This window comes from Salminus brasiliensis, chromosome 3 (assembly GCF_030463535.1).
Source record: "Salminus brasiliensis chromosome 3, fSalBra1.hap2, whole genome shotgun sequence".
Lineage (NCBI taxonomy): Eukaryota > Metazoa > Chordata > Actinopteri > Characiformes > Bryconidae > Salminus > Salminus brasiliensis.
Window position 1 is genome coordinate 12660908 of NC_132880.1, and position 26521 is coordinate 12687428.

Genomic DNA, 26521 nt, shown 5'->3' on the forward strand with positions numbered 1-26521 from the left:
TATATCCGTGAATGAGCTGTGAGCTGATGTGTGCGGGTGATGAGGAGAGGACAGCACCAATAGCGGTGCAATAATTACTTCACCTGGCCGTTGCAGCTGCTCGGTGTTGTCAAGCCCACCACTCAGATAATGGATATGTATTAGAGGTATTGGCAGGGGTTGAGCTCACTATTGACAATATGTCAGCACTGATCATTAGGCCAAGCTCACAAAGAGAGACAGCCCGAGTGCGCGCGAGTGAGAGAGTGAGCGAAAGTGTCTCTGTTTGAATCTCTTCTCACTTTCTTTTCCAACCTCTCTCTTTCTCTCTCACTCAGAAATGCGCTGACAGACAGCTGATAAGGGAAACGACGAAGTAAGCGGAGGTGAGAGAGAGAGAGAGAGAGAGAGAGAGAGAGAGAGTGTGTGTGTTTCATTTTTTAAGTGTGGAACAAGGAGAGAGGCGCCTATTTGGTAATTGTATTCAAGTTGCATATAACGAGGATATAAGTGTGTATGCGTTTGTGTCCAGTGTGTGATTGTGTGTGTGTGTGTGTCCAGAGTGTGTACAGGCCGCAGTATTAGCTGCTTGTTAGAGTGAGCGGGGGTGGTGATATAATTGTAAGCTGGTATTGATTGGGGGCGCCTTGTTATTGATGAGAGAGAATTTAATTCAACCAACTCGTTTGTCAACATGACATTGCCATTTAACAATGAACTCTCTTTCTCGCTGTTACATACACACACTCACACACACACACACACACACACACACACATACAAAACAAGATTTCCCCCTGTTTATATCAGTCACTATGTTTAGCAATACAATAGCAAAGACAACGAGATTAATACTAATGACAAATGAAGCTTGATGACAATCGCTGAAGAGCTCTGACTGTCTGCTCTGACAATAGTGAGTTCTGTCATTTCTGCCAAAGTCAAAACGGACATGTTCGTGGCCCGTGTATTTTTTGATTTACTCGTTTGTTTATTTGTCTCCCTGCTTATTTGCTAACCTACTGACTTCTTGCGTTCCATGAAATCCAAAATAAGACCATGCTTATCATGTGTGTGATCTAAATCAACTTTAGGATAAATGGGTTTTGTGTTTTGTGGACGTCATTGGGGTCAGAGCTGCTGTAAGCAAGAAGCTGAACACTGGACCAGGTAGGCTACAAAATGTCAGAAATGTGTGTGTGTGTGTGTGTGTGCACTTGCTTTTATGTGAGGTGTATGCTTGTGTGTGTGTGTGTGTTCGCAGGGCGGTATTGGGCTCAACACCATCTTCAATCCACCTTCCTTCCCTCTCTGCGCGATAGACGCGCAAAACACACTATATTCTACAAGAAATAATTGCTTTTGTCTGGAAGGAGTTTGGATGGGGGGGCAGTGGCCTCTACGCTGAGGGGGGTTCGGGAAGGACAACCGCGCGTTCCCCTTTTCCCTCTTTCCCCCCTCGTCTTCCTTTCTCTCCCTCTCGCTCGCTGGACACGCGGATGTCATCTGTCAAACGGAGAGGAGGAGGAGGAAGAGGGACTGAGGGGGACAATGAGGAGACCACAGTCACTGCGTCTTTGCGGCCCGTGCGCCTAAACGGCAAGAAACGAACGTTAATACCAAAAAACGAGCACGTGATAATATTTTAACAAGGCCGCCATTAGTGTTCGTGAATAAATCTGTCATATTTCATCATTAAATAATGCTTCGGTTTTTATGATCCGAGGCTCCATAATTGATCGATATCTCATTAAAAGCGCTGGGGATGAGAGAGAGAGAGAGCGAAAAAGAGAGAGGGAGAGAGAGAGAGAGAGAGAGAGGTAGGGGTGGAGGTGGATCTAGCTCTGCGCTTTCGATTTCCCCGTATTGACCGCGATGTTTAGCGTATAGATTTTTCTATTTTAAAAATCTATGTGGGCAATAATCTTGAGTGTAAGTGCGCGGCGCAGATTGTAGCTTTATAAGTGACAGCGCGCGGCGTATGGGAGGACGGAGAAGAAGAGGGGAGGGGGAAGAGAGCGCGAGAGCTAGAGGGATCTGATCTCTGAACAACAAGCGCACGTTTCTCCGTTACGAGGAGAATGAAACTTTGGGACGCTCCTAATTAGCCTAAACCCATATTGAGATTTCCTCTGTTACCTCCACTGTATCCTACAGACAGCTCCCCCCACTCCACCCCACCCGCCCACCTCAGTACGCAACATAAAGCCCTCGCGACCCCCGAAGCCATCTTCTCTACCTGCGCGTAAAGGTGAGCGCGCGATCACCTGCTGTAATCCACATCGCGTCCATATTGTGTAAAACCCATCGATTCGAGCGGCTCACCGCAATCATCAGAGCCGCCCATAATGAAGAGTAATCAAGGGATCAATACAGCGAGAGCCGCCGTTCTATAGGATTAGTCAAAAAAGAGGGATGAGGGGAGTGGGGGAGGTATAGAGAAAGAGGGGAGGGGTGTGAGGGGTATTTGGGGGGTGTTGCGGGGGGGGTGGGGGGTTCAGAGCTGCTGCTCCTCTCTCTCTCCTCCTCCCTCTGTTGCAGAGCGCGTTCGTCGTGCTGGGAGGCGGACGGAGCGAGAGGAGAGCACGAGGCCTTCCCCAAGCACGGACACACACATACACACACACTCACTCGCACACGGATGGCGGGACACAGGCAAGGAGCGAAATCCGCGTGACCGGTATCGTGCTCCTTCTTTTCCTTCAGTTTTCACTTCCGAGAGAGAAAGAGAGGGAGAGGGAGAGGGAGAGTGGGAGAGAGAGACGGTGCGCTTTATTTATTTATCTATCGATTGCTTGCGTTTTAATTAGTGGCCTGTGACTGCGAGTGAAGGGGAGGAGGAAGGAGGAGCCCAGCGCGAACCTTACCTTACTGACACACTTGTTTAATGTATGAAGGGTTAAATTATAGATTTTTAAATCCGAGAACGTTCCTCGACGTGTATGTGAATGTGTGAGCGAGAGAGGGAGAGAGAGTGAGAGGGGCGACACGCTGAGAAAACCAAAAACAGACGAGCCAAATGTTTCTGCTTAAACGGGTTAAGATCCAGTCGCGTTTGTAGCGAGAGAGCCGGTAGTTTTCAGGCGGATGGAGGGACGAGTGCGCGGCTGAGATTTTTTATTTATCTTTAGACACGAGAACGAAACCAAAGCGAGAGGCCACGGCGGCTTTTTCTTCCACAGTCTGAATGAGGCAGAAAAGTGAAACATTTGTGTAAAGTTAAGGTGTAGGAGCCACGGCCCGGTCACCCCTGACCACAGAGCAGAGACCTCAGACATACCAAAAACTAAGCTTGCTTTATCTCTTAAAGAGCCGCTTCCTGACCATCCGTGTGCGAGTAAGAGTACCAGCACAGTAAAAAAAAACAAACAAAAAAAAAGACAAAAAAGACAAAAAATCCCACACCAAAGGAGACGTAACAATGCCAGAAAGGCGCAATACCAAAAACAGTTAGCTCAAATAGACTTCCACGCACAGCTCGCGCGCATCCACACCAGCTCCCTCCTCCAGTTCTCCAAAAGACCATTTCCGCACCAGTCTACCTGAGCACGAGGAAGAAATCAAAAATAAGAAAAGAAGAGGAACCGAGGACGAGCGCGCATAACACCACCCCACCCCACCCCCTAAACAGCCAGACGACAGCGGATCATGTTTGTTCCCTTGCCGGTGCCGTTGGTTTTTCAGAGAAGCTCTCGTGACTTCGGCGCCTGGCGCCTCAAGGCTCCGCTGCCTCTGCGCTCCAGCTCCGGTAAGAGCATCCACACACTCGCGTTTGTTTTATTCATCCTTTTCCCTCACACACACTCTGTCTTTCTCTCTCTCTCTCTCTCTCTCTCTCTCTCTCTCACACACACACACACACTTAAACCCTTTCTCCGTTCAGTCTCTCCACCTCTTTATTACTCTTCTTCCCATTGATAACACTGAGAGACAGTGCTGAGTGCTGATTAGCAGCTAATAGCGCTTGTCTGAATGGCTTTCGGTTTCTTAGTCCATCTTTATTCCCAGTCAGTTCCTCGCGATCGCCCATCTGGCCCGGCCTCTTTTCGCCTCTTCCTCTTTATGTCCACTCCTTTCCTCTTGTCTCTTCTTCTCGCCTCTCCTCCGCTCTCCTCTCTTCTCTTCTCTTTCTGTCTCTGCTCCCGGCCGGTGTGGGGAATATTCATGGCAATCCATCGATCCCCGCCGAGATCGATAGCGGGACCGCGGGAAGAAACGAGGCGCTGAGGGGGAGAATTTAGCGACGGGAAAGAATAACACTGCCTACACTCACAGTCTCACTCTCTTTCTCACACTCACGCGCCAGTGCTTTTGCACACTAAAGTCAGTCAAGAGTGTTTATTCTGCTCTCATCTGCATAATGTGTTATCTTGCTTGTTTGCCTTAATGACAGGTCGTTCATGTTCACGTTAGCAGTCTTAGTGTTCTTAAAGTGTTGGCTTCTAGGCTGGGGACAGCGAGTTAAAATGGTTCAGCAGGCAGAGCTGCAGTTTTCCAACAGTGATCATATGTCTCCTCACATCCATGATACGAGTAAAACGGTTGAAAATTAACATAAGCTACGCAGAGAACTGCCCCCACTCATGACCCATCACCCCCCTCCCTTCTGCTGGGGTGATGGAAGGGCAGACACCAGAGCATTTGCATCCTTTTTCAACAAATGAACCATGGACTTTTTTTTTTTCACTGGTCTAAGTAGGCCAGGGTCCAGATGTTCATACATCTTCAAAACAGCAGAGAGTGGCCCACATGGTGCTGTCTTTTCTCCCTGAGCAGGTAGTGTTAAAATTGGATTGGCGAGTGGCCTCCTAAGCCAGTTTGGATAAGTCAGTTAGGCGCCCAGTCTGGAGGTGTAGAGTGTTTTTGTCCATCGAGAAGTGTGCTGGCTGCAAATGTGTTGAATTTAAAATTGGAAAAAATGTGAAGGTAATGTATAGCGCATAAAGTGCCGCAGATTTAAAGCAAGAGCAACAGCATAAAATTTCTCAACAATCTTCATGCCGAACGTGGTTCCAGTGGCGTTTCTGTGTGTGCTGGGGAAATGTATGTGTGTGAGTGTCTGTGTGCAATGTTTGCCCACGCCTCAGGTTGTCTTGCTGTTTCTCTGATGTCTCGGATCATGGCGGCCATTATCCAAATTATGTTTAACTCAAGCCTTTCTGAATGCTTTCATAGATACATTTTAAACAATGTTTAGGTGATTTGGTGTTATTTAAAGGCCCACATGAACTTCAAAAATGTTCACAAAAATGGAAATTCAAAATGGACACCAAGCATTGATGAAATGGCAAGATATCGAACTAGTCAGAACTGCTGCCAGAGCAGCCAATAATAACTAATGTTGAGGCCCAGTGTGCCATTGGTCAGATTGTCCAGCTCTGACAGGGTTTCAGTTTGGCCCAACTCATTTGCTTCAATTTCGCATTTGGTTCAAAGTTAAAGTTCAAGTTTAAGCGTTGAAGCTCATTCATATAAAAGGTAAAACAAGAAGCCAAGAGCTAAAGATGGCAAAAGTTTTTGTACCCCTAAAAATTGTCACTGATTTTACATGACGTAAATGGCTTTGACGTGACGTGAATGGATTGCTTTTCTTTAATTCACTTGATTTTTGAGTTGTGTTTATGTAACATATTTTATTCATTTGTGACCACATGCCACATTTAAATAATTTAAAATCCAGTTTTTCACGGAGGACAGAAGTTCAGCTGTATCGTGTTTTGCTTTTTGCTGTTATAGTTGTGAAAAATGTGATGCCTAAATAAATGACCCCCTTTTACACCTGGTCATTTAATGCAAAAGGCCAAGTCACTTAAAATGCAAGTGTAAACACACTCAAGACTCATTTAAACCAGATATAAATCCCATCACTCAAACCACTTCAGGAGGTGTTCTGAGACGCATTTGAGCCACATGTTAAAGCAGTGTAAACGCATCCCCTCCCAACAGAAGCAAAAAAAAACAGTAATAATTTCCACACAAGGAGCAAATTTGCATGTTCTGTAACACACAGCAATCGGATATTACTCTGACTAACCGTATATAACCACATTTTAAATGCAAGTGGCTTAACTCTTCTCAGGATATAATCCAGATACTAGTCATATGATGTGACCAGGTGTAAACAGGATCAGTGTTGTAGTCCATTTCCACATCCAGATGCTCAGTATAAGTGCGGTGTTTCAATATGTTCACATACTGCTTAAAAGGAGCCAGCTATTAAACATTAAACATTAAAATTATATAAATATATAAATATTAAACATTAAAATTATAAATCAGTTCCAACTCTAATGTGTGTCCAATCAGGTTTTGTCTGCTTTGTAGATGTCATGACCTTGCTGTTCTTATTTGAATGCTTAAAGCATCACTAATATTGGGGTCAAATGTTCTTACTGCTATTCTCTACAATTCCCTGAGCCCATTGTTTCTCTTTGGTATGGTTGCATACCTGTTCTGCCTCTTTTTTATCATGCTATGAAATAACAGACATTTGGATTTGAAATAGAATAGAAATCCAGTCATCATGGAGGCGCTGAAGTAGACCATGGTGGGTGCAGGTTGTCTACAGCCCTGCTTAGGTATACAGCTGCACTGATGGACTTAAGGTTAAGACCTTTTGCTCAGAGTTTAAACACATATCTTCCAGACTTTCACCTTCTGCTTCCATTCCATGAACTCCACTTTTCCACTTTGTACACACATACATTGTAGCTCTCCACAAAAAAATGCTCCACCATTACCTCCAGCAGTTCTCACATTATTGGCCTTCCCTGGCACGGGGTGGCAGAAATTGCCCCCTTTTGCTGTGGGGTTGCATGAGGTTAAAGTTACGAGTGGGTGGGAATGTGAATGTGTATACTTTGTGGTCAATTAAAGTATACAGGACTGTGCATGCATTTGTGTGTTTGTATGTGTGTGCACACGTATGCTTGTGTGCCAAGTTCATATCAATACAAATTTGCAGTAAGATGCTGCATGAGGTGTTTTAACCTCCGACTGGTATTGATTAAGCAACCCTGACTAGGCGTCCGCATACAGGCTGTGTGTGTGTGCGTGTATAGATCGGATTTGAGCGGTAGCGTCGGCAAGTCCCAGTGCTAACGTGATTGCGAATGACAAAATGTCCACCAGGGTTTGTTAGGGACATAATGGGGAATCAATAGACACAACAGAGATGTCAATACAACATGCTTTATTGCATTAAGCCACCTCTCTCATCCCGGTCCCAACACCTACAGTCTCTCTCTCTCCTTCTTTCTCTCTCCTCTCTCCTCTCTTTCTATCTTTCGGTCTCGCTCTGCTAGGCTCTCACATGCACATGTACACTCACTCACACAGTTTTCTTTCTCCATTTGTCGATTTTAATCATGTCATTGCCAAACCAATATTTTTCTGTCTTTCTTTCTCTACTTTCTCTCTCATTTTCTTCTCACACAGTTCATTTGTGCACAGCCATCACCCACAAACACACACACACATACACACAAGCCCCCTGCTGAGCACCTAGCTCTTCGATGTGACCCATCCCTATCCCTCTATCCCTCTCTCCCCTTTCATGTATCCATGGAGACATTCATAGGCCATTAAGCAGATAGCAATAAAAATATGTAGGTAAACACATTCTCTCTCACGGAAGCCTCACCTCTCCAGTGGAAACTGCCGCCATGGCCATCAGCGACGAAATGGACCTCATTTGGTCCCTGATACTCTTTTATCTGACAGGGCAAAAAGTGTGTGCATTTGTGTGTATGTGTGTGTGTGTGTGAGAGAGGAGGATAGAGAGAGAGCGAGAGAAAGAGAGAGAGAGAGAGAGAGAGAGGACATGCGTAATGATGGCTAAGGGCAGAGTGTGTTGTCTGATTCTGATAGCCTTTAACACACTGACTGGCCGAGCGTCAGAAATGGAATCCAATCTTCATATTGTGCTGGAGTGAGGGCTAAAGAAATCTCTCTCTCTCTCTCTCTCTCTCTCTCTCTCTCTCTCTCTCTCTCTCTCTCTCTCTCTCTCTCACTGTCTCTCTCTTTCTGTATGTCTCTCTCCCTCTTCCTCTCCTGTACAGAGTGCAGTGTGTGTGAAAAGCTGCTGGGCTGCTCACCAGGGCCAGTCTATCCCTGTCTGTTAATTAAGCTGAAGAATTAGATTTCACACTGTACTGATACCCTGATACGTACCCCACCACACACACACACACACACATGCATGCTTCTGCATGTAATGAAACATTTACTGCATTATGCTGTCTCTCTCTCTCTCTCTCTCTCTCTCTCTTACTCTCTCTGTATATATTTACTTTTTCTTTATGAGACATTTCTTCTTATTAAGAGGTTTTTATGTCTTGAGAAAGACTGAATGCCAACATTCATGCATTCCTTTATTGGCAGAAGGAAAGATGTGACGTTTCACTCTCTGGACTGGCTAGGGGGGAAATATGTGGTATAGTAGGAGCAGACTGTGGCCTGTTCCTCCTGGGCCTCAATATTGAGAGAAGAAAAAGGAGGAAGATAAGGGAGGAGATAATGGGAAGACTGGAGGGATTGAAAAGTGTGGAAACAATACAAACGTACACATACACATCCATGCAGCTGTGGACAAAACGTAGGGAATTTTGTAGCTGCTGCAATTAATATGATATTAACGTTCAGTGTGTGTGTTTGGTTTGTAGGAATGATGTCTAGTGTATATGGGCCATGCTGCATGCAATAATAGGCTAATTGAATTCTGTCTTCCCGTTTTGTATCTTGACCTCCACCAAAAAAACTACGGTTTTCGGGGTATTTAAGCACCCAATTTAATTTAGCCGACCAGCCATGAGTGTGTGTGTGTGTGTGTGTGTTTTTGTGCGGGAGACCTCAGGGACATGCTGCCCTTCTCATGGCCGCCATTCAGAGTGTTGGGGTTACAGTCAGGGTCCGATTGGGAAATTTAATATCCCTCTCAATGTATGCACACTCAACATGGGACTGAGGCAACAATGGTCAGAGAGAGAGAGAGAGAGAGAGAGAGAGAGAGAGAGAGAGAGAGAGAGAGAGGCATGAGGGCCAGCTTTTAATAAATCTGAGTGCTTTTGCACTTCAATCTCTTCAAAGTAACCCCATCTTTAACCTCCCCCAAACACACACACACACCGACTACATGCTTGCACATCTGCACGCTTAGGGAGATGAGCACACACCAGTGAATATATGCATATAACCATACAACACTTTAAACACTTCAACATAAAAAAAAAATGATTTCACTTTATGTCACATAAAGATAGCACAGGAATGTGCTATCTTTCTGTGCTATCTGTGCTTAAATGTTTTGTTAATCGGAATGTTCTGTTTTTAGGCAGGTTTTAAATGCTACAGATCAAAACCACAAAGCTCTGCCTAAAGCTGTGGCATGTAACACATGCAAAGTGCAATTGCAATGTCAAGGTGAGGATTTACGGTTTCACACAAGCACATAGCCAGTCAGAATAACCAGGTAATTTTCCCTGTTTTCCTCATCCGATCCTCCATACCTCTGTCTTTCTTCTTCCATGTTTTCCCTGTATCCTGAAATGAAATTAATCTTTTGTACTACAGCAATTTCTCATTCTCCTCCTAACTCTCATAAAGAAGGGTTTGAAGTCCTCTCTCTAACCTCTTCATATTGGTTATGAATCTCTTAGACAGCCCTCGCCTCAAAGCTTTACATTTACACACGCATACAGACGTATGCTAAGCCCGCACCTGAGCCGGCACACAAACACATCCGCACAAGCAAATACACACCTACACATGCACACACTCAAACATTCTTGACAACCTGACAAACCATCCTCTGATGGTTTCTTCAGGGGATTCAGTTTCTCTCTCTCCCTCTCTCTCTCTCTCTCTCTCTCTCTCTCTCTCTTGCTCACACACACACACACACACACACACACACACACACACACACACACTCACACACACACACACACTGATACGCATCAGCTGCCCAGCAGGCTGCTCAGTTAAGAGCACACAGCTCTCATCCAAACCTGTGTGTGTGTGTCTGTGTGTGGAATGCTATCTGCCCACTGTTTGCTCAACCTAATACATTACCTGGAGTGTTTTATTCCACAGTTTTTCGTGTATCAGAGCCATGACATCTACCCTCCCTCTTAGTGTAACATATTTCATCATTTTCTAAATGTTGTCAGAAAGAGAAGACCAGAGAGATCCCGAATGGATTTTTGCCTGCTTCGACTACTCTAGGTGTGTGTGTATGTGCATCTGTGTATGTGTAATAGTTGATATGTTGTGGATGTCCATGTGGACTATAACTAGGCCAGGTGGCACCCCTCTCCAATCCCCTTTCTCTTCGTATTCTTCTTCTTCGTCTCCATTCTACTCCTCCGTTCTTCCCCTGTTCCATATGCAGAATGAATATGGTGAATATGCGGAGAGGTCAGCTGCATAATTCTCTAAAGGAAAGCTGTGCTGATTACCCAGGGGGCAAAGGCAGGAACGGCCGGTTGGTGCTGGGTGGAGTTTACCTGACAGGCCAGCTAGCTAATAACACAGATAAGATAAATAGCCATCACACCGCGCAGCGAAGGTGGACATGCCCTCCTCCAGCTCTGCAAGGCAGCATGCGTTAAACTAATTCACACACACACACACACATACATATATGTGTGTGTGTGTGTGTGAATTAGTTTAACGCATGCATGCGTTAAACTAATTATATATATATATATATAAATACATACATACAGTTGTATATTCACAAGGATATATTTATGGGTTTTGCATTGTCTTTGAGTTTTTTCTTCCAAAAAGTGTAAAATTTTCACGATGAACAAACTAAAACAAGCTGTCTAAAGCTGTCTAAATTACATTAATTTCCATTACAAGCAGTTTTTTCTTCTACTGTAAAGTTACCATTTTAGAAATGCAAGATATAGTTATAACAGTGACAATTTGTATTTTATATAAAATGACTTGTGGGTAATGTTGTTACTAGGAACTGAAGATCATAAAAATAAAAGCTCAAAACTATGGATTCAAAAACTAAGGATGTTTTAGATTGCAAAACAGAGCACGTGTGTGTGTGGTTAAAGAGGCGCTCTTGATTGGAGTGCGTTCACCAGTTGTTCATTCAGCCATCCGGACCAGTCCCTCTCGCCTCCTTTTGTCTGCATGGTCGGGCGGGTGGGGGTCGTCAGGTTGACCCCTGACCTTTGCCTTTCCAGTCGGCCTCCCCTTTCTCTTGCCCCCTCCATTCATATGCAGACGCCCATCACCCCTCTCTCTGCTTTTTCATCTGGCCCTCCATCCGTCGCGTATTGACCCGTGTGCCGTCTCAAGTTCAAGGCCCTAGCTCGGCTGCCACAGACAAGCAAAACCTTAACATGCATCTGTTTGTATGATGTATTTATCAGTCTCAAATGAATTCATCCTGCAGTCCATTTGTTAGAGATTGATGTTATTAAATGTGTTTATATGCTATCAAAAGCCAGAACTGATGCAATGTACAGTCTGTAGCTAATTCTTTAAAGGGATATTTCTTACTTGTAAGTGCTGCAATTGGCCAGTAAAACTCTCAGACAAAGTCTTTTATCCCAATGTAATGTTAGAGACAGAAAATACTCACTTTTCCCCCAAAGAAACTGTCCACTTTTGTCTTGTGTCTTTTTTCAGTCACTATTATCCAAGGCCGGTTGGTTGATTTTAATGTCTGTTGCAAGCTGAGTGCAATTTAAACTTCTTTTGTGCTGACGCTCACCTCAGTGGAAGAGCCCTGAAAATAAGAAACGGAACTCTTTGATCAAAACCTCATCTATTCTGTAATATCTTCAAAAAAAAGAATATAAAAGCAATTTCTTAAGCCTCCTCATGTGCTGTGGAACATCAGCAAAAAAACAAAAACAAAAAAAAACATGATACCAATGCATTCAGCTTTTCTGAATGGTACCAAACACCTCAATTACATACCTGAGTCATCTGTCGTTTAAAGCTTTTGAAGGAGGAACCCCATAGAGCAAGTAAACATGTCCCTAAGTGTTTATTCACATGCACCAATTCTGTTGTCGCACCACATCACACTACGAGGAGAGGAAGAATAGTGTGCAAACTGTGGAAGGACAAAAAGAAGGGAGCAAAAATTAAAGGTACAAAACATGTTTCTCAAGGATGCATTGTGGAAAGTAAACACGCAAGTGTAGAGGAAGTTGACAGATGATTAAGTTTGTTGCTCTTATGGTTGTAGTTGGATGCTGTGGACGCTGTGGCACTGTATGCTTGAAAAAAAATCCCCATACAAATAAAGAAAAAATATAGAGACACAACATAAAGGAACTGCGAAGGAGATGTCTCTTATGGAGTGTAGCAGGTCATCCTGATGATTGACCCCCAAAAATGTTTTGCCATTGTATTTAAGTCAGTCAGAGAGCAACTGAAACTACATGAAATATCGAGTACCTTGAACTGTGCTGCATTCACGCTTTATTATATGTGGAGGAGCAGAAACATTTGTGTGTAGGTTTGTGCGTATGTGTCATAAATTCCAGAGACATTTAGCATAGTAAACCTGACCTAATCTTAGTCAAAAGAAAAATAATCTATCAGAATGTTCAGCAATTGTGTATTTTCCAGTTATGCTTTTTTGATGTTTAGTTGTTAGCACTATGTAAGCTTAAATATTTAGTTAACCTAAACCTATTTCCCAGCAAATTTATTGCAGATTTCAGTGCAATTTTTATGCTCAAACCTGTTCAGAGGTTCAGAAGGGAAAGGGTACCTACAAACTTGATCTGTCACAATTGTGGAGGAGTGTATTGTAATTATAGTTTTCTGTATGGTCTTTATACGAAAAGAAATGCATTACTATATATCTGTGCTGTCCGTAGATGGAGTTTTAAGATCTCTCTCGATTTTTCGTGAACATACGTGTGCACACACACATGCGCACACACACATGCACACACACATAGTGTGCGCTTTCTGTCCTAAAAGCCCTCTTTTTGCTCCTGCAATTTTGTCCATTTCTCCCTCTCTCCATGCTTCACTCTCGCGCGTGCTCTCTCCACTTTTATATCAGATGGCCTTGAAAAACACTATACAGATAATAACACATAAAAAATGTGCTTTTGAGACCCCGAACCTCATGTGCCTTTACTTGACGAGAAATCACAGTGTTCCCCTTTAATCTAACCAAATTATGCCACATAACAATTAGGAATATTGGATTATTAATGCTGAAGTGAAATTATGGCCATGGGTGACCATCTGCAGTCCTCCTGCTGAGGAGAGCAGCAGTGATGCATTGGCGCTGTCATTTTTCACTGCTAGAATTATTAAAACACTTGTCAAGCCGATGGAGTGCTCTAAGCAGGGGCAATCTGTCTACGTTGCGCTTACATTATTTCTACTATATACATGACGAAATGAGCTCAGGCATTCAGATTCCAGCCATAAATAAAGGGGACATGAGTAAACATTTCTCAGAAGCACATTTCAGGAAGCAAGCATAGTTGCGAGAGGATTCTTTTTTTTCTGCCTGTACATTCATTATCAGCTACTTGTCAAGCGCACTTGAACACCTGAAGTGGATCATAAAGGAACAGCATAAAAGGGAGTGAAGAAGGAAGCGCTTCATCACACAAACCTGTAATGCATAACAAAAACATGGTGACTTTAGCAGAGAAGGAAAACAGCAGTGTTAACCTTGATGTAAGTAACTATCTTAAACAGATTTTATTAAACCTTGCAAAAAAGATGCAAAAACAAAAAATAAAGATTTTTTTTATAGCCACTTTGTTTAGGTATGAGAGCAGAATATAAAGTGAGCAAGATGTGGCTCCCTTTTTTTTGTTTTGATGGACATCCGAGCCCAGTAGAATAAGAACACACCTCAATAAGCTGAACTTCAAAACTCAAACACTGGTCCATCCCTCATTGTTATTTTCACTCTCTTCCAATGAGGAGCCTAGTTAAGAGAGAAAGGTGTGCATGTATCCGTGTGTGTGTGTGTGTGTATTATGGACCAGGGCTCGGAAATGAGAAATGACCAACACACACCAAACCCCATGCACCGTTCCTTCTTTCCTCCTCCTCCTCCTCCACCCTGGCCCCATCCCCCTCTCCTTTATCCTTCCCCCAGGAAAGAACGAAAGAAGAGTGAGAGAGAGAGAGAGAGAAAGAGAGGGAGAAAGAGAGAGAGAGCGAGAGCAGAGGGATGGGTCAGGAAGAGAAGGGGGTGGAAAAGGGTGGGCAGACAGAAAGCATTAAAATTCATGGCCTTTTTTATTTTGCTCACTGAAAATCAATACTGTCTACTATGGATGAGGTGAACAGTGGACAACAGTGGTTGCGGGTCGGGGGTGGAAGGGTGGTGGTGGTGGTGGTGATCGAGGAGTAGTAGAGGGACTGGGGGAGAGAGAGAGATTGAGGAGGTAAAAATAGGCAGGGTGGGGGGTAGGAGGATGGAAGGATTGTTGTTCATTAAGTGTAAGCAGCAGCAGCAGAGAGCACCCCTTTGGCAGGGCTGCTGGAACAGGGGCTATTGTCCAGCTGCACTTGAGGGAGGGGACACTGGAATATGCTGGACAGTCTGAAAGAGATGCTGCATGGATGTGGTCACAGTAATCCAGCTCACAAACATACACACGCCATACACACACGTACCAACACGCTGGACTCCAACACACAAGCGAATATGTAGTTTCAACAAGGAAGCACATTGACTGCAAATGTGCAGCGCTGTGTCTGAGCTCAAACGTGCCCTGTCATGTTCATGTGTATTATTTGAAAACCATATTTGTGCTGCACAAACAGCAGACACAGGCATGCAAGTTTATGTTCACACTCCCTCTGTGCAGAAGCCTCAAGGATACACACTCACACACCCCTTCTCCACCAAACAGACTCTCACATCTCCACCAGGCACACAAGAACTGACCATTATACATACATATACATCAAACAAAAACATACACTATGGGATTGGTGTGCATGTTGTGTGTGGTAGTAGGTGTGTGTGTATGTGTTTGTACTACATATGCATTCTATAGGGAGGGATGTCTCTTTTGTGCACCTATAGGGCTTAGGCTGCTGGTTACTATGGGGATAGGTGTGAAGGGGGCTAGGCCAGTGCTTTTTTGACGTGGTTAAAGCATACTAAATAATTTAAGGCGACAGCATTGAAATGCAAAGGCTGAGGCATAGATATGTGGACTGTATTGATGTTTGCGAATTTCATCATCTCCTGAGTGTGGTGTTTCCACCTCTACCTGTGGAGCCAAAATGTTACTGATTATTAGCATATATATATATATATATCCTTACGCTGCCCTATAAGATCTAAAGCTGTTTGATTTCGTTTTCTATTTTTGACACTATGTTTATACTACATTTCCAAATGTTGGTGGACACCTCTTCTAATGAATGCATTCAGCTTATGTAAGTAACTATACAGCCCTTGCTGACACAGATGTGCAAATGCACACATACACACACACACACACACACACACACACACACACACACACACACACACACACACACACAAACAGCTTGTCTGCTAATAGAATATGACTCTCTGAAGCAGCTAAACATGAAACTATTGGCTCCATGCCAAATGCCAGGCATGAGCTAGAGGGATACAAAGGTCCCAGCATTGAGATGTGGAGCAGTGGATACTTTAGCCAATACGTTTGGGCATTTGAGTTTGGGAGGAGATGGGGTGGTGTTCATCCAACACCCTGACCTCACTAAAGTCTTCTTCCCTGGACAGTAGAGACAGTTACTCCCAACAAAAGCAGATTAAACTTTTAATATCCTTAATTTCGAAAAGGAAGGAGTGTGCTGGTGTCTGTACTCTTGTCCATATAGTGTATATATAGACACATATGTCCTTTGTCATTTTGCCACAAAGGATTTGAACTGAAGCAATAAAGCTGTTTATTACTTAACATAAATATTGCATCAGTTGTTTAAGAATTGATATTTTCTATACAGACCTTCAATTTTCACAGGCTCAAAAGTAGTTGGGCAGCTGCACAGCCACAGGTGTGACCTGTCCCCTTATAATTTCATCAGGTCTGAAACTGATTCCATGTTGAATTTGCATTTGGTAACTGTTCATGGGAACTGAATATGCAGTCCAAAGAGATGTTGATGCAAGTGAAGCAGGCCAAAATTACCCTGGAAGCTGGATGAACAATTTGGTACATTTTTACAACAAAGGTGAGCTCAGCCACACCAAAGGCCTGAAACACGACTAAAGAAAACTACAGTAAATTAACATGAATTACCCTACACAGGTCAAGAACAGAGAAAAGTAAGGCAAATTATTGTCAAGAATTCCAATACTTCAATATGTAAAATATTGGTAACATTCAAAGACAAAGGTGCCAAATTAGATTGCTATTTAAAGCCTGCCTAGTTCTGGAATATCATTATTCAGACAGGTCAAACCAAGATTAACTTGAGTATGGAGAAGGAGAGGAAGGGTTCATGACCAAAACATGTATGGCTGCCAATGGCACTGGGTCACTGGTGTGTACTTGATGATGTTACTGCACAAGTGTATAGAGCGCCACTTTTTGCGCAGATTCAGTCAAATGTTGCAAAACTGATAGAATGGCGCTTTACTGTACAGATAGATAGTGACCAAAAACATACAGTTGAAAGTAACCCAAGAACTTTTCTGTAGCAGACTCCTGACCTCAATCTAATTGAACAGCTTTTCACTTTCATTGAAGACAAAACTGAAGGCAGAAAGACGCACGAACCAGCTGCAACGGAAGGCGGCTGCAGAAATGGCCTAGCAAAGAATCTCAACAGAGAACTCAGCATTTGGTGATGTCCATGGGTTCCAGACTCCAGGGCAGGCAATCACTGACTGCAAAGACTTTGTATCCAAGTATTAAAAATAATCTATATATTTAATATTATGTTAGTTTGTTCAATTTTCAAGTTCAAGTTTGACAAGCATCTCTGTCTCTTGCACTGTAAAATGTTTGGGATGTGATAGCTTGTAAAGTGCACTAGGTAGATGCACTAGGTTTGTTATTTTAAACAAACATGAGATTAGCATATTTGCGTCCACCGTTTGTTGGCTTGTTTTGTTTTGATATGTTTTCAGCATGGGTGCAGGGGCTCAGAGCCTAGAACAGAATATAAAAGGGTCTGAATTTAAAAGCAATGAAGCACCATTTATAAGCCATTCCTGTGGTTGTACATGAGATACGGTATGTGTGTGGCATGCACTACATAGTCTAAGCACATGTTCTTCAAGATGAGTTGAAATTTGAGCAGTCTAGTCATTACATTACACTACTGAACAAAGGTGCAATAATAAAAGCATAAAAGCTTGCCTGGCTTGCATGTAAACCTTGAGTGTGCTTTACACTTCAAGTATCCTATATGTCAGTGTGCCAGTCACAGAATAAAGAGAGCTGAGGCCTGAATTGCACAATGAATCAGATGTGGAGTGCACTTTTTACTTATATATATATACATGATTACACATGGAGGCAAAGCTCCATGTGGATAGAGGCCTGGACTACAGATAGAGGTTGGAGTGCATTGCATGCACACAGGTGAGGGTGTGTGTGTGTGTGTATTTGTGTGTGTGTGTGTGTGTGTGTGTGTGTGTGTGTGTGTGGGTGAATGGTGAATGAGGACCCTTTGAAGTGGAAATGGGCCCTGGTTGGCAGTAGGCCAGTGCATCAATAAAGCCAACTGGAGTTTGAGAGCCAGTGAGAGCCATTTAAGCTCCATTTCTCCCAGGCCTTACAGCCTAGGAAAGACCTGTGTGCACACAGTCTCTCTCACACACACCAACAGCATGCACACTAACACACTGTAATCAGGCTAGGTTTGTGTGCTACCAGGTTGCTAAGGTTGCAGGCTCTTTAACAGGTTGCTGTGTAATTGTGTGTGTGTGCATGATTGTTTGTTGATTCTGAAGTGGCCTGGGACAGGCACTAGCACAGTGGGGTTGTCTTTCAAGTTTAATTGCAATAAGGTGAATTTGTTGTGTGTATAACAGAAACCCTACATACACATACTTGCGGACACACACACACTTCTCCCTTTCTTTTCCCAGTACTCCTTTTTCTCCATCTTGGCTAATCTTTTTTCACATCCTCAATAATATCCACACAAACACATACACACACATACACACACACACCTCGCTCTTTAGCTGTCTGTTCCCCTAGCGACCGTTTCCAAGGTGCCCATATTCCCCCAAGCCAGGGGGCGGGGACTTGTGAAGTCGACCATGAATAACCATACACCTGTACCGTATTCCTTCTCCCTCTCTCTCTTTATCTCACTTACCTAGCGCAGACGCAGTCTCGCCGTGCTACAGGTATAAAGGTCAGCTGCGAAGTGAGTGTCTGCGATTAAAGCCAAGCCTTTGGAAGCTATTACTTTTTCACAATTTTGACAGAGCATTAACATTTGGAGGGCCCCTTTAAATTTAGACCCTGGAAAATCTTTAAACGCTCACGTCCAAAACCAGAACTCAGATATGATCAGTCAGTTGAAATAAAATTAATTGAACATGCATTAAATTAAACAAGACATGTTTTATGATATGACGTTTGCTTTAAGGTTAGAACAGGAGAGGCTAAGCCAACATTGCTAACAAACACAGTACTTAAGAGTGCCACCAATCAGAGCTTGGTAAATACGTGCAAAAATCTGAATTTATGCACTTTAAGTCGATAGAAAAGTTATGTAAATAAAAAAGGCAGTGCAGCTAATCCTGATGACCCATGATCAAAATTTGTTATTTGTACTAAACAGAATATGATGCTACAGCAGCTGTTAGTCCCCCACCACACATTTTCCACTGGACGATCCATTACTTTTCCCTGCTTTTTTCCTTCAGCACAGTTCCTTTCCCATCACCCAACTGTTGCTCCGCTCTTTTCCCCCTGCAAACTCACAACCTGCCCTATTTCCAGCACCCTTCTTCCTCTCTCTCTCTCTCTCTCTCTCTCTCTCTCTCTATTGATCTAGTCATAGTTTTCTGTCTTCAGTGTGCTGGCTGGCTGGCTTTAATCAATACAGATAATTGTCTGCTTTCTCCCGATGCCAAACAGTCTGTGTTTTTTCTGAATGAATCCAGGTCTTCCCCCACCACACACATACGCACACTCACAAACCCCGCCCGCCTGGGATTCCCCCATTAATGACAGGAGATAACCTGCTTTCCTTACCGATTTTTTCTCTCCACACTCCCCCAACTCCTTTGCACCCCCCCTCCCCAACCCTCATCGATTGCCGTGAGATATCGGCCTGCATGCCCCTCTCTTCCAGTGTAAACACAGCGTGCACATGGCGCAGAGACTGCACACACACTTGCGCATAAACAAATAGGCATACACACTGTCTTGGCCCCTGTGCGGCTTCTGTGTGCGTGTGTGTGCGCCTCAGCGCTTACGTAATAACAGAGGTGAATTTTGCTCTGTTCTGGAAGAAAAAGTTACTTAAGGCCTTCCTGAGATGCAATATGACATTCAAAAAGCTTCATTAGACCTTTATGAGCTGTTCATAGACTGATATTAACGTCACTTACAGAACATTCAGAACTGCCCTGGCTTTTGTTTACCCCCATACGTACAATCAGACTGATGTGCTGATCAAACGGAAAAAGAAGTATACCACAGGTAATATCATAATAAAGCCATTCATAGTGAATACAAATTAGACTTATGTCTTATTTTATGGTCCTATGTATGTGTTCTGTTCTTGATAGTTCTTGAAAACTTTTTTGGTTTAATGATGAAGAACTACTTAAGTAACTAGTTTCAGTACAATAGAGATGTAAGTGTTCATGGACCTAACATATCTAGCATCTATCACATTCTCACACCTCATACGTTCCACAAGCATTTCAACTCTTCAGCTCTTGCTGAAGTTGTAAACAATATATCATTCCTAACACACAGTGCACTGCTTGTGGTGACCTTGGCTCCTGCAAAGCTCGATTTCAAAGGCTTTGTTTAATACTTTCTAATTCCACAAGACAATTGTGCGTTTCTATTCTGCCTTCAAATAATGGTAAGGCTAAAAATCCAGATCTGACTGTTTAGTCAGCCAGAAGGCAAGGACAACTCTGTAATTATGTTCTTTACTGGTAATCCTAGTGCCCGTGAACATGTCATCCATATGAGGTGAGCGACTTTCGCTGGCAGATTGAAGACCTGGATGCCTTCATACCAAGCCTTAATAGGCTGTTACGTGCACACTTTGGCAACAAAGAGTGCAAATTTAAAAAAGGACTGATGTCACAACTGAGTGGTTTAACCACTTCCTCCTTAAATGAAAAAGAAAAATATATATATTTTAGCAGATCATTCAGTAAGTGAAAATGGATCCTGTCATGGCTGTACATTTTTTGCAAGTTGCATAAATTACATAACAACTGATCATGCAACACACAGCTTCATGCGGCAGTGGTTATCTGCTTCTGTGCTTCAGTGGATTGGAAATATACTTCTAAAAGTTTCTTAGGCAGGTATTTTGAAAGCCACAGTATGATTTTTAACAACTTAATGAAGTGTTAGTGTTTTATTTTTTTATTTTCATTCAAGGCAGTTAAAAATATTTAACCATGGGTGTATACCAGTTTGTATGTACTTCCCCTCTCAGCGGTCCGGCACTCAGCAACGCAGTGCTGGAGATTCGGCCATTTTGTGTGTCTTATTTTTTTGCTGGTGCAATGAGAACGTGGCCTGATCCAATTTGTGTTGGTCACCAGTGTGAAATGGCGGTCGGCCGGGGGACGGGAGCTCTCCAAAGCCTCTCAGTCCCTCTCTCTCTCTCTCTCTCACTCTCTCTCTCTCTCTCTCTCACTCTCTCTCTCTTTTTCTCTTGCTCTCTCAATGTGCCACTCAGCAAACACCTCACTATCCTGGCACCACCATGCACCCAGCATGACCACAGCCTTGCAATCAGGAGACAACACTTATGTGTTTTACACACACACACACACATAAACACACATGTGCATAGGCCCACACTCTAGCATTGCTTGACCTTTTGTATAGTTAAAAAAAAAAAAGCTATGATTCTTTGACACCGTTAACAGTGTGTCTGGAAGGAGGGCTGATTAAATGTTGCTATTCGTATAAAGTTAACCAATCATTTCACTTCATAACTGTTATGTACACACTGTACACAGTCTGTAGGCACACTGTATATACCCACGATGCAGTGTGTGAGGTGACACATTTGGTTTTAGTTTTCATTGCACGCAATGGTTAGTATGGCTACTACATATTGTGTCCATTTGCAAAAAATAATAAATAAATAAATAACAGTATTCATTTTTCTGCTGCTTTCGTTTTAGAATATTTTCAGGGCCTTGATTATGCCCGTGCTGTATTGTAGGTGCATAAATCTTTGTTTTCCATTACAGAATTGGGTAAAAGTCATTATTTTTGTATGAACGGTTGTAATAGTCGGATCCATACTATATTTTTTATGGGCACTCTCAAATTTGTCAAATGTATCTGGGCCTTTCTTTGCAGTTAATAGAGGTATTGCATTCTTTGGTGTAAATAAATAATGAGGGGAGTACATTCATCAAGAATGTAGACCTTTAAAATGAACATATGTGACTCGTTCGCACGTCAAGGAATGGTTTTCAGTTTATCTTTCAAGATCTTATTACTGGCATACTGGTATCCATTGTTGAGCCTAACAATGGTAGTGAAAATTTCTCCAAATTATTTACCTAACTATACTCAGAAAAATCTTGTATCTTGTCAAAGAGAGGACCTAGGTGAACTACATGCGCTCAAAGGCGGCTTGCTGTCTTCAAAATCACACACGTACACACATACACACATCTCGAATTTTGTGTTCTTTACGAAATTACTGTGCTTGACGACCTTATAGCCGACAACGTAGCAACTAAGAGCGAGTGCGAGCGATGGATGGATGGATAGATGGATGGGGGGGGGGGGGTTTATATGTGTCATTTGGTGAGTGAACATAAGTGGCTCTGAGGCGGTCAGGGGGGCAGCTGATGGAAAGAGGTAAAAATAGAGGCCTTTTCTTTCTTTCATTCTCTTTTTTTTACTGACAGTGTTGCAGTTTGCCCTCAGAACGCGAATGCCCTGAGCTCCATGTTAATCGTGTGGTGTCTCTGTGCAAGGTTTTATTAAACAACAGAATCGGTGTGGGACAGGACGGGGGCCAGGGGTGAAAAACCTCGCCCAGGGGCACAGGGGGGGGGGGCACCTCGTCCCTCCATCCATCTATCCATGCCTCCCTCCATCTATCCCTCCCACTCTGTTTCCCTCAGGGTAGCTATCAACCTGCAGTCCCCCGTCTTCTTATGCCCAAATCCAGTGTCCAGCTCATCCTCTAGCTTTACTCAAGGGCCTGTCTTCTGCCACTGATAAAATTGCCCATCCAAAGCTGATTAACAAACCAGAGGAAGAAAAAACTAAAAACCTCAGCCTTTTGGAATTGTTGTGACTGAACGGAGAACCTTGCGTTTCTTTTTTAAACTTTGTAGCCAAAAGCTCAGAGAAAGAGAGAGACAGAGAGATAGAGAGAAAAAGAGAGAGAATCTGAAGGCAGAGAGGTGGACAATAGGGAGAAGAGGAGAAGAGCTCGGATTGAAAGAGCCGTTACATGTGCATTTCATTCATTCGTGTTTGGCCTATGAGGCCTCAAAGAAAAAAAAAAGAGAAAGGCAGTTAGGTAAATAAAGCGCAGCATGCACTCGCAGGCTCTTAACCTCTGGGAAAAAAGCAGACTGATCTGAATCCCAGAGCTAAGAACAGGAGAGGAGAGAGATGGAGAGAGAGATGGGGGAAAAAAGAAGAGGGGGGAGGGGGGAGCAGCCGGCGCTGCAAAAGGGCCTCCAACAGGCGCAAGTCTGAGCTACCCGTGTGAGGGGCCCCGATCGATACCAACTCGGAGCAATAAAGCTTTCTCCCTGTCATCTCCACAGAATACAAAGCAGAATGGGGAAGAGGGAGGGGGGGAGGGAAGGAGGGATGAGGGGGGGCGAGAAAGGGGTGAAAAGCTGTTCCGCTAGCCAGACCAATTTCCTACCCCCCCTTTTCCCTCCACCTTTTCTACCCTCCAAGTCTTACAACATTCACCACCTTTTCTCTTTCTTTCCTTGGCCTTTCTCTCTCTTTCTCTTTCTTTCTTTCTTTCTTTCTCTCTCTCTTTCTCTCTTTCTTTCTCCCAGACCTTCTTTCGTTCTGTCTTTCTTTTTCTTGGTCTCTTCTTGGTCCGCAAACCAAGGTGTCATGCATGAAGGAATATTATTGATAATGTTTGAATAAATGAACTTAATATTTCATTGCACCGTGGAAGGACCCGGGACGCACAGAGAAAGAGAGAGAGAGAGAGAAAGGGAGGGAGAGAACCAGAGCAAGGGGATGTGAAGGCTGAAGATGAGGGGATGAGGAAAAGCAGAGCAGAGAGGGGTTGAGGTGATGGCCTTAGAGAAAGTGGTGGTGGTGGTGGGGGGTTAGGAAAGAGGTATTAGTTAGAGAGAGAGAGAGAGAGATGGATGTGATGGTGACAGAAAGTAGAAAAGAGGGGGCTTTTGGAAGAGAGGAATATTTAAGGACAGGAAGAGAAAGACAGGAGCGTGTGTGGGTGGGGGGAGGAGGTCAAATAAGCGTTCTCTTTAATTGAGAGCCAATTTAAGTCTGGTCCAATCGATAGAACCATATAGCGAGCAATCTAGCGGCCCCCATAACACATACATCACAGCGCTTAGTTGCTTAGTAGACACTGTCATGGACAGACACTGTCTCTGGCCCTTGATGGGATTTGGAGACATATTGGTTTCACCCGACGCCTTCAGCCATTGAACTTGTTCTTGCCGTTCTTTGATGTGCGGCCGGCTCAGGATTTCTTGTTCACCAACGAGAACGGGCCAAACTGCTTGCAGGTAGCAGCCATAATTATTCACCATGTATTAGATAGACATTCTCTTTGACTCTCTATGTCTGTCTCTCTATGGTCTCTCTCTCAGCCCATTCCCCCCCCCTTCTTCTTTATTAGGAGGCAGCTGTGTAAGTCTTTGTTGCCCTCCCTGTCGTTCCCTCCTTTTATTGTACAATCACAATGCGCCGTCACTCTTCTACCTTGCTCCCTAGTTTTCTTTCTCCCTCTCCCTCTCTCCCTTTATCTCTCTCTATATTTCCCTCTCTCACTCCTACGTTTCTTCCCTTTTTCTTCTTGTACTCTAACCCCACGTTCGTTTGTTTGCCTCGCCCCTACCTTTTCTCATCTGCCTCTCTCTTTCTTACTCTCTCTCTTCTCTGAATCACATCAGGACCTTATGAAGGAAGGATGGAGGGATAGTGGATGGACGGACAGAAGGAGAGAGGCAGCCAGCGTTGCCCTCTCTGCCTGTTTTGTGTTGGTCCCTGGGGAGAGTTGTAATAATGGTAGCCATGTGGGGAGGGGTGGAAGGGTGTGTGTGTGCGTGTGTGTGTTGGGGGGGAGCGATTATTGTCTTGTAGGGAGTCAGAAGTATCGATCGGCCCAGAAATATGTGGTGCGAGAAAGAGCTACTGTATCGGATATAATATACACTCCTGAGACGCGGGGCTTGCACTCTTTCCCTCTTTCTCTCTCTCTTTCTCTCCCTCATTCTCACACACACATACACACACCCATACACTCATGTACAAATACAGAATACCCACCGAGACACACACACACACACACACACACACACACACAAATATGTACTTACAAATACTCTCCACAAGAAGCGTGCACAGCTGGAGACATACATGTACAAACGTGCACATGTATCCAGCTAGAGGCACCAGAACCACATGCACACACACATAAAAGTCTTAAGATAGGTCAACAAATACACACCTGCCAAACATATAGAAACAAATACAGAGCTATAGAACGGTTTTCCAACAAGCATTATTCGAAAGCAGTCCTGAATCGTAAAGGGAGCATGAAGTCCAAATTGGCAAAGATGTGCCAACAACTCAGAAATGAAAGAAAAGCACTGAAATTAAATAAAAGAAATAAAACTGTCAATAAAACTGTTTTCAGGCCTTTGCATGCAAAAACACATCTAGTGCTACACATATCTTTGTGCCTTATTAGCTTATTTTGCCTTGACCTTTACAATGTACAGTTGCAATAATTATACAGATGTCCAAACACACATGTACCCCCCCCCCCATTTTTTAATCACTCATTCAAAGAAACCAAAAAAAAAATTGTGGGTCAAATTAGGGTGACATGTAGTAGTGCAATGGTTCAAACTCTGCACACAAAGCCACTTATTAGTTATAGCAGAAGGCGCATGCCCTTAGGATGATTGGACTACCCATACACACACACACACCAACTTACACTCACTCACTCCTATCTCACTGCTGTTGCCTAGCAACGCGGCTTGGTGTCCTATTGGCGAGCAGTGCTGTCCGGTGATGTCATGACCGCTGCTGACCAGCACTGCTGCATTGAGGGGAGAGAGAGAGAGGGGTGGAGGTGGGGGTGGGTTGTAGGGAGAGACAGACTAAAGACTAAAGTTTTGTTCAGGAGTCAAGTTCAAGGAACAGTAGGATGAAATCAGCAAAGAAAGTCCATCAGCTGATGGTCCCCCCACCCCATCCTATTATCATTACTAAACAAGTTAAATGATAAGGATCTAAAGTTAAGAATGAGACGGTCAAGACGGAACTTGACCATGACTTGTCCACGTTCACTGGGCCGTTTGGAAAGAGGGAGGGAGTGAGAGAGGAAGCGAAAAAGAGAGGGAGGAACTCAGGGGTCTAATTTTAAACCTGTACTCCTCCATTGTTCCGCTCCATTGTCTTTAAATCAGGTCAACAGCCAATAAGATTTAACACCCCAACCTGCCTGCCTTCGTCTCCCTTCTTGGAGAGAGGGAGTCAAGCGTGAACTTCAACTTTGGGAAGGTGTGTGTTTGTGTGTGTGTGTGTGTGAGAGAGAGAGAGAGAGAGAGACAAAGAGAGACGGAGAGAGAGAGGGAGGTGTGCACAGACCTTATGAACCTTGTTAAAAACCCCTCTGAGGCAGTTGCAAATCTTCACCTGTTTGTTGCTGCTAACCACAGTTAGTGACATTTCAGTCATTTCAAAATGATTCAGTTCAGAGTACATGATTCATTTTCACAAATCATTTTTATAAATATAAAGTACTATACACTAAATAACTGCAGTCTAACTTAACACAAGCTGCTTGTCTTTTTTGGTCAGTGATTTGTCTGGACCCCCCCCCCCCCCCCCAACACACACACACATACTATATTGGGGGGGGTCTAGGGGGCCGGTGTTGGGCTGACCTTTGATCCAAACACACGCCACCCCACACCCCTCTTTTCTTGTCCCTAACACACACACTCAAACACACCCACGCGCCGTCTGTCAGGGACCTGACAGGCGTTGCTGAGGAGGTTATGGGCGTACAAAAGGGAGGGGGCCTCCCAAAACCTGCTAAACTCCTGACAGTGACCCAGAGTGTCACACAGACACGCACACACAAATCCTTGGCCTTTGTCACCTCACGAGCATCCCAAAGACAGATCTATCAT

General features: G+C 43.8%; 1 protein-coding gene across 3 annotated transcripts in view; it reads left to right on the forward strand.

The window, feature by feature from the left end:
* Positions 1-2480: 2480 nt before the first annotated feature.
* pou2f2a (POU class 2 homeobox 2a) overlaps positions 2481-26521 on the forward strand; it is a 43979-nt gene continuing 19938 nt past the window's right edge. For all 3 annotated transcript variants that reach the window (XM_072675522.1, XM_072675523.1, XM_072675524.1), the window contains exon 1: positions 2481-3727. In XM_072675522.1, the coding sequence (XP_072531623.1) occupies positions 3628-3727 (100 nt within the window). In that variant the 5' untranslated portion in view covers positions 2481-3627. The remainder of the gene's footprint in view (positions 3728-26521) is intronic.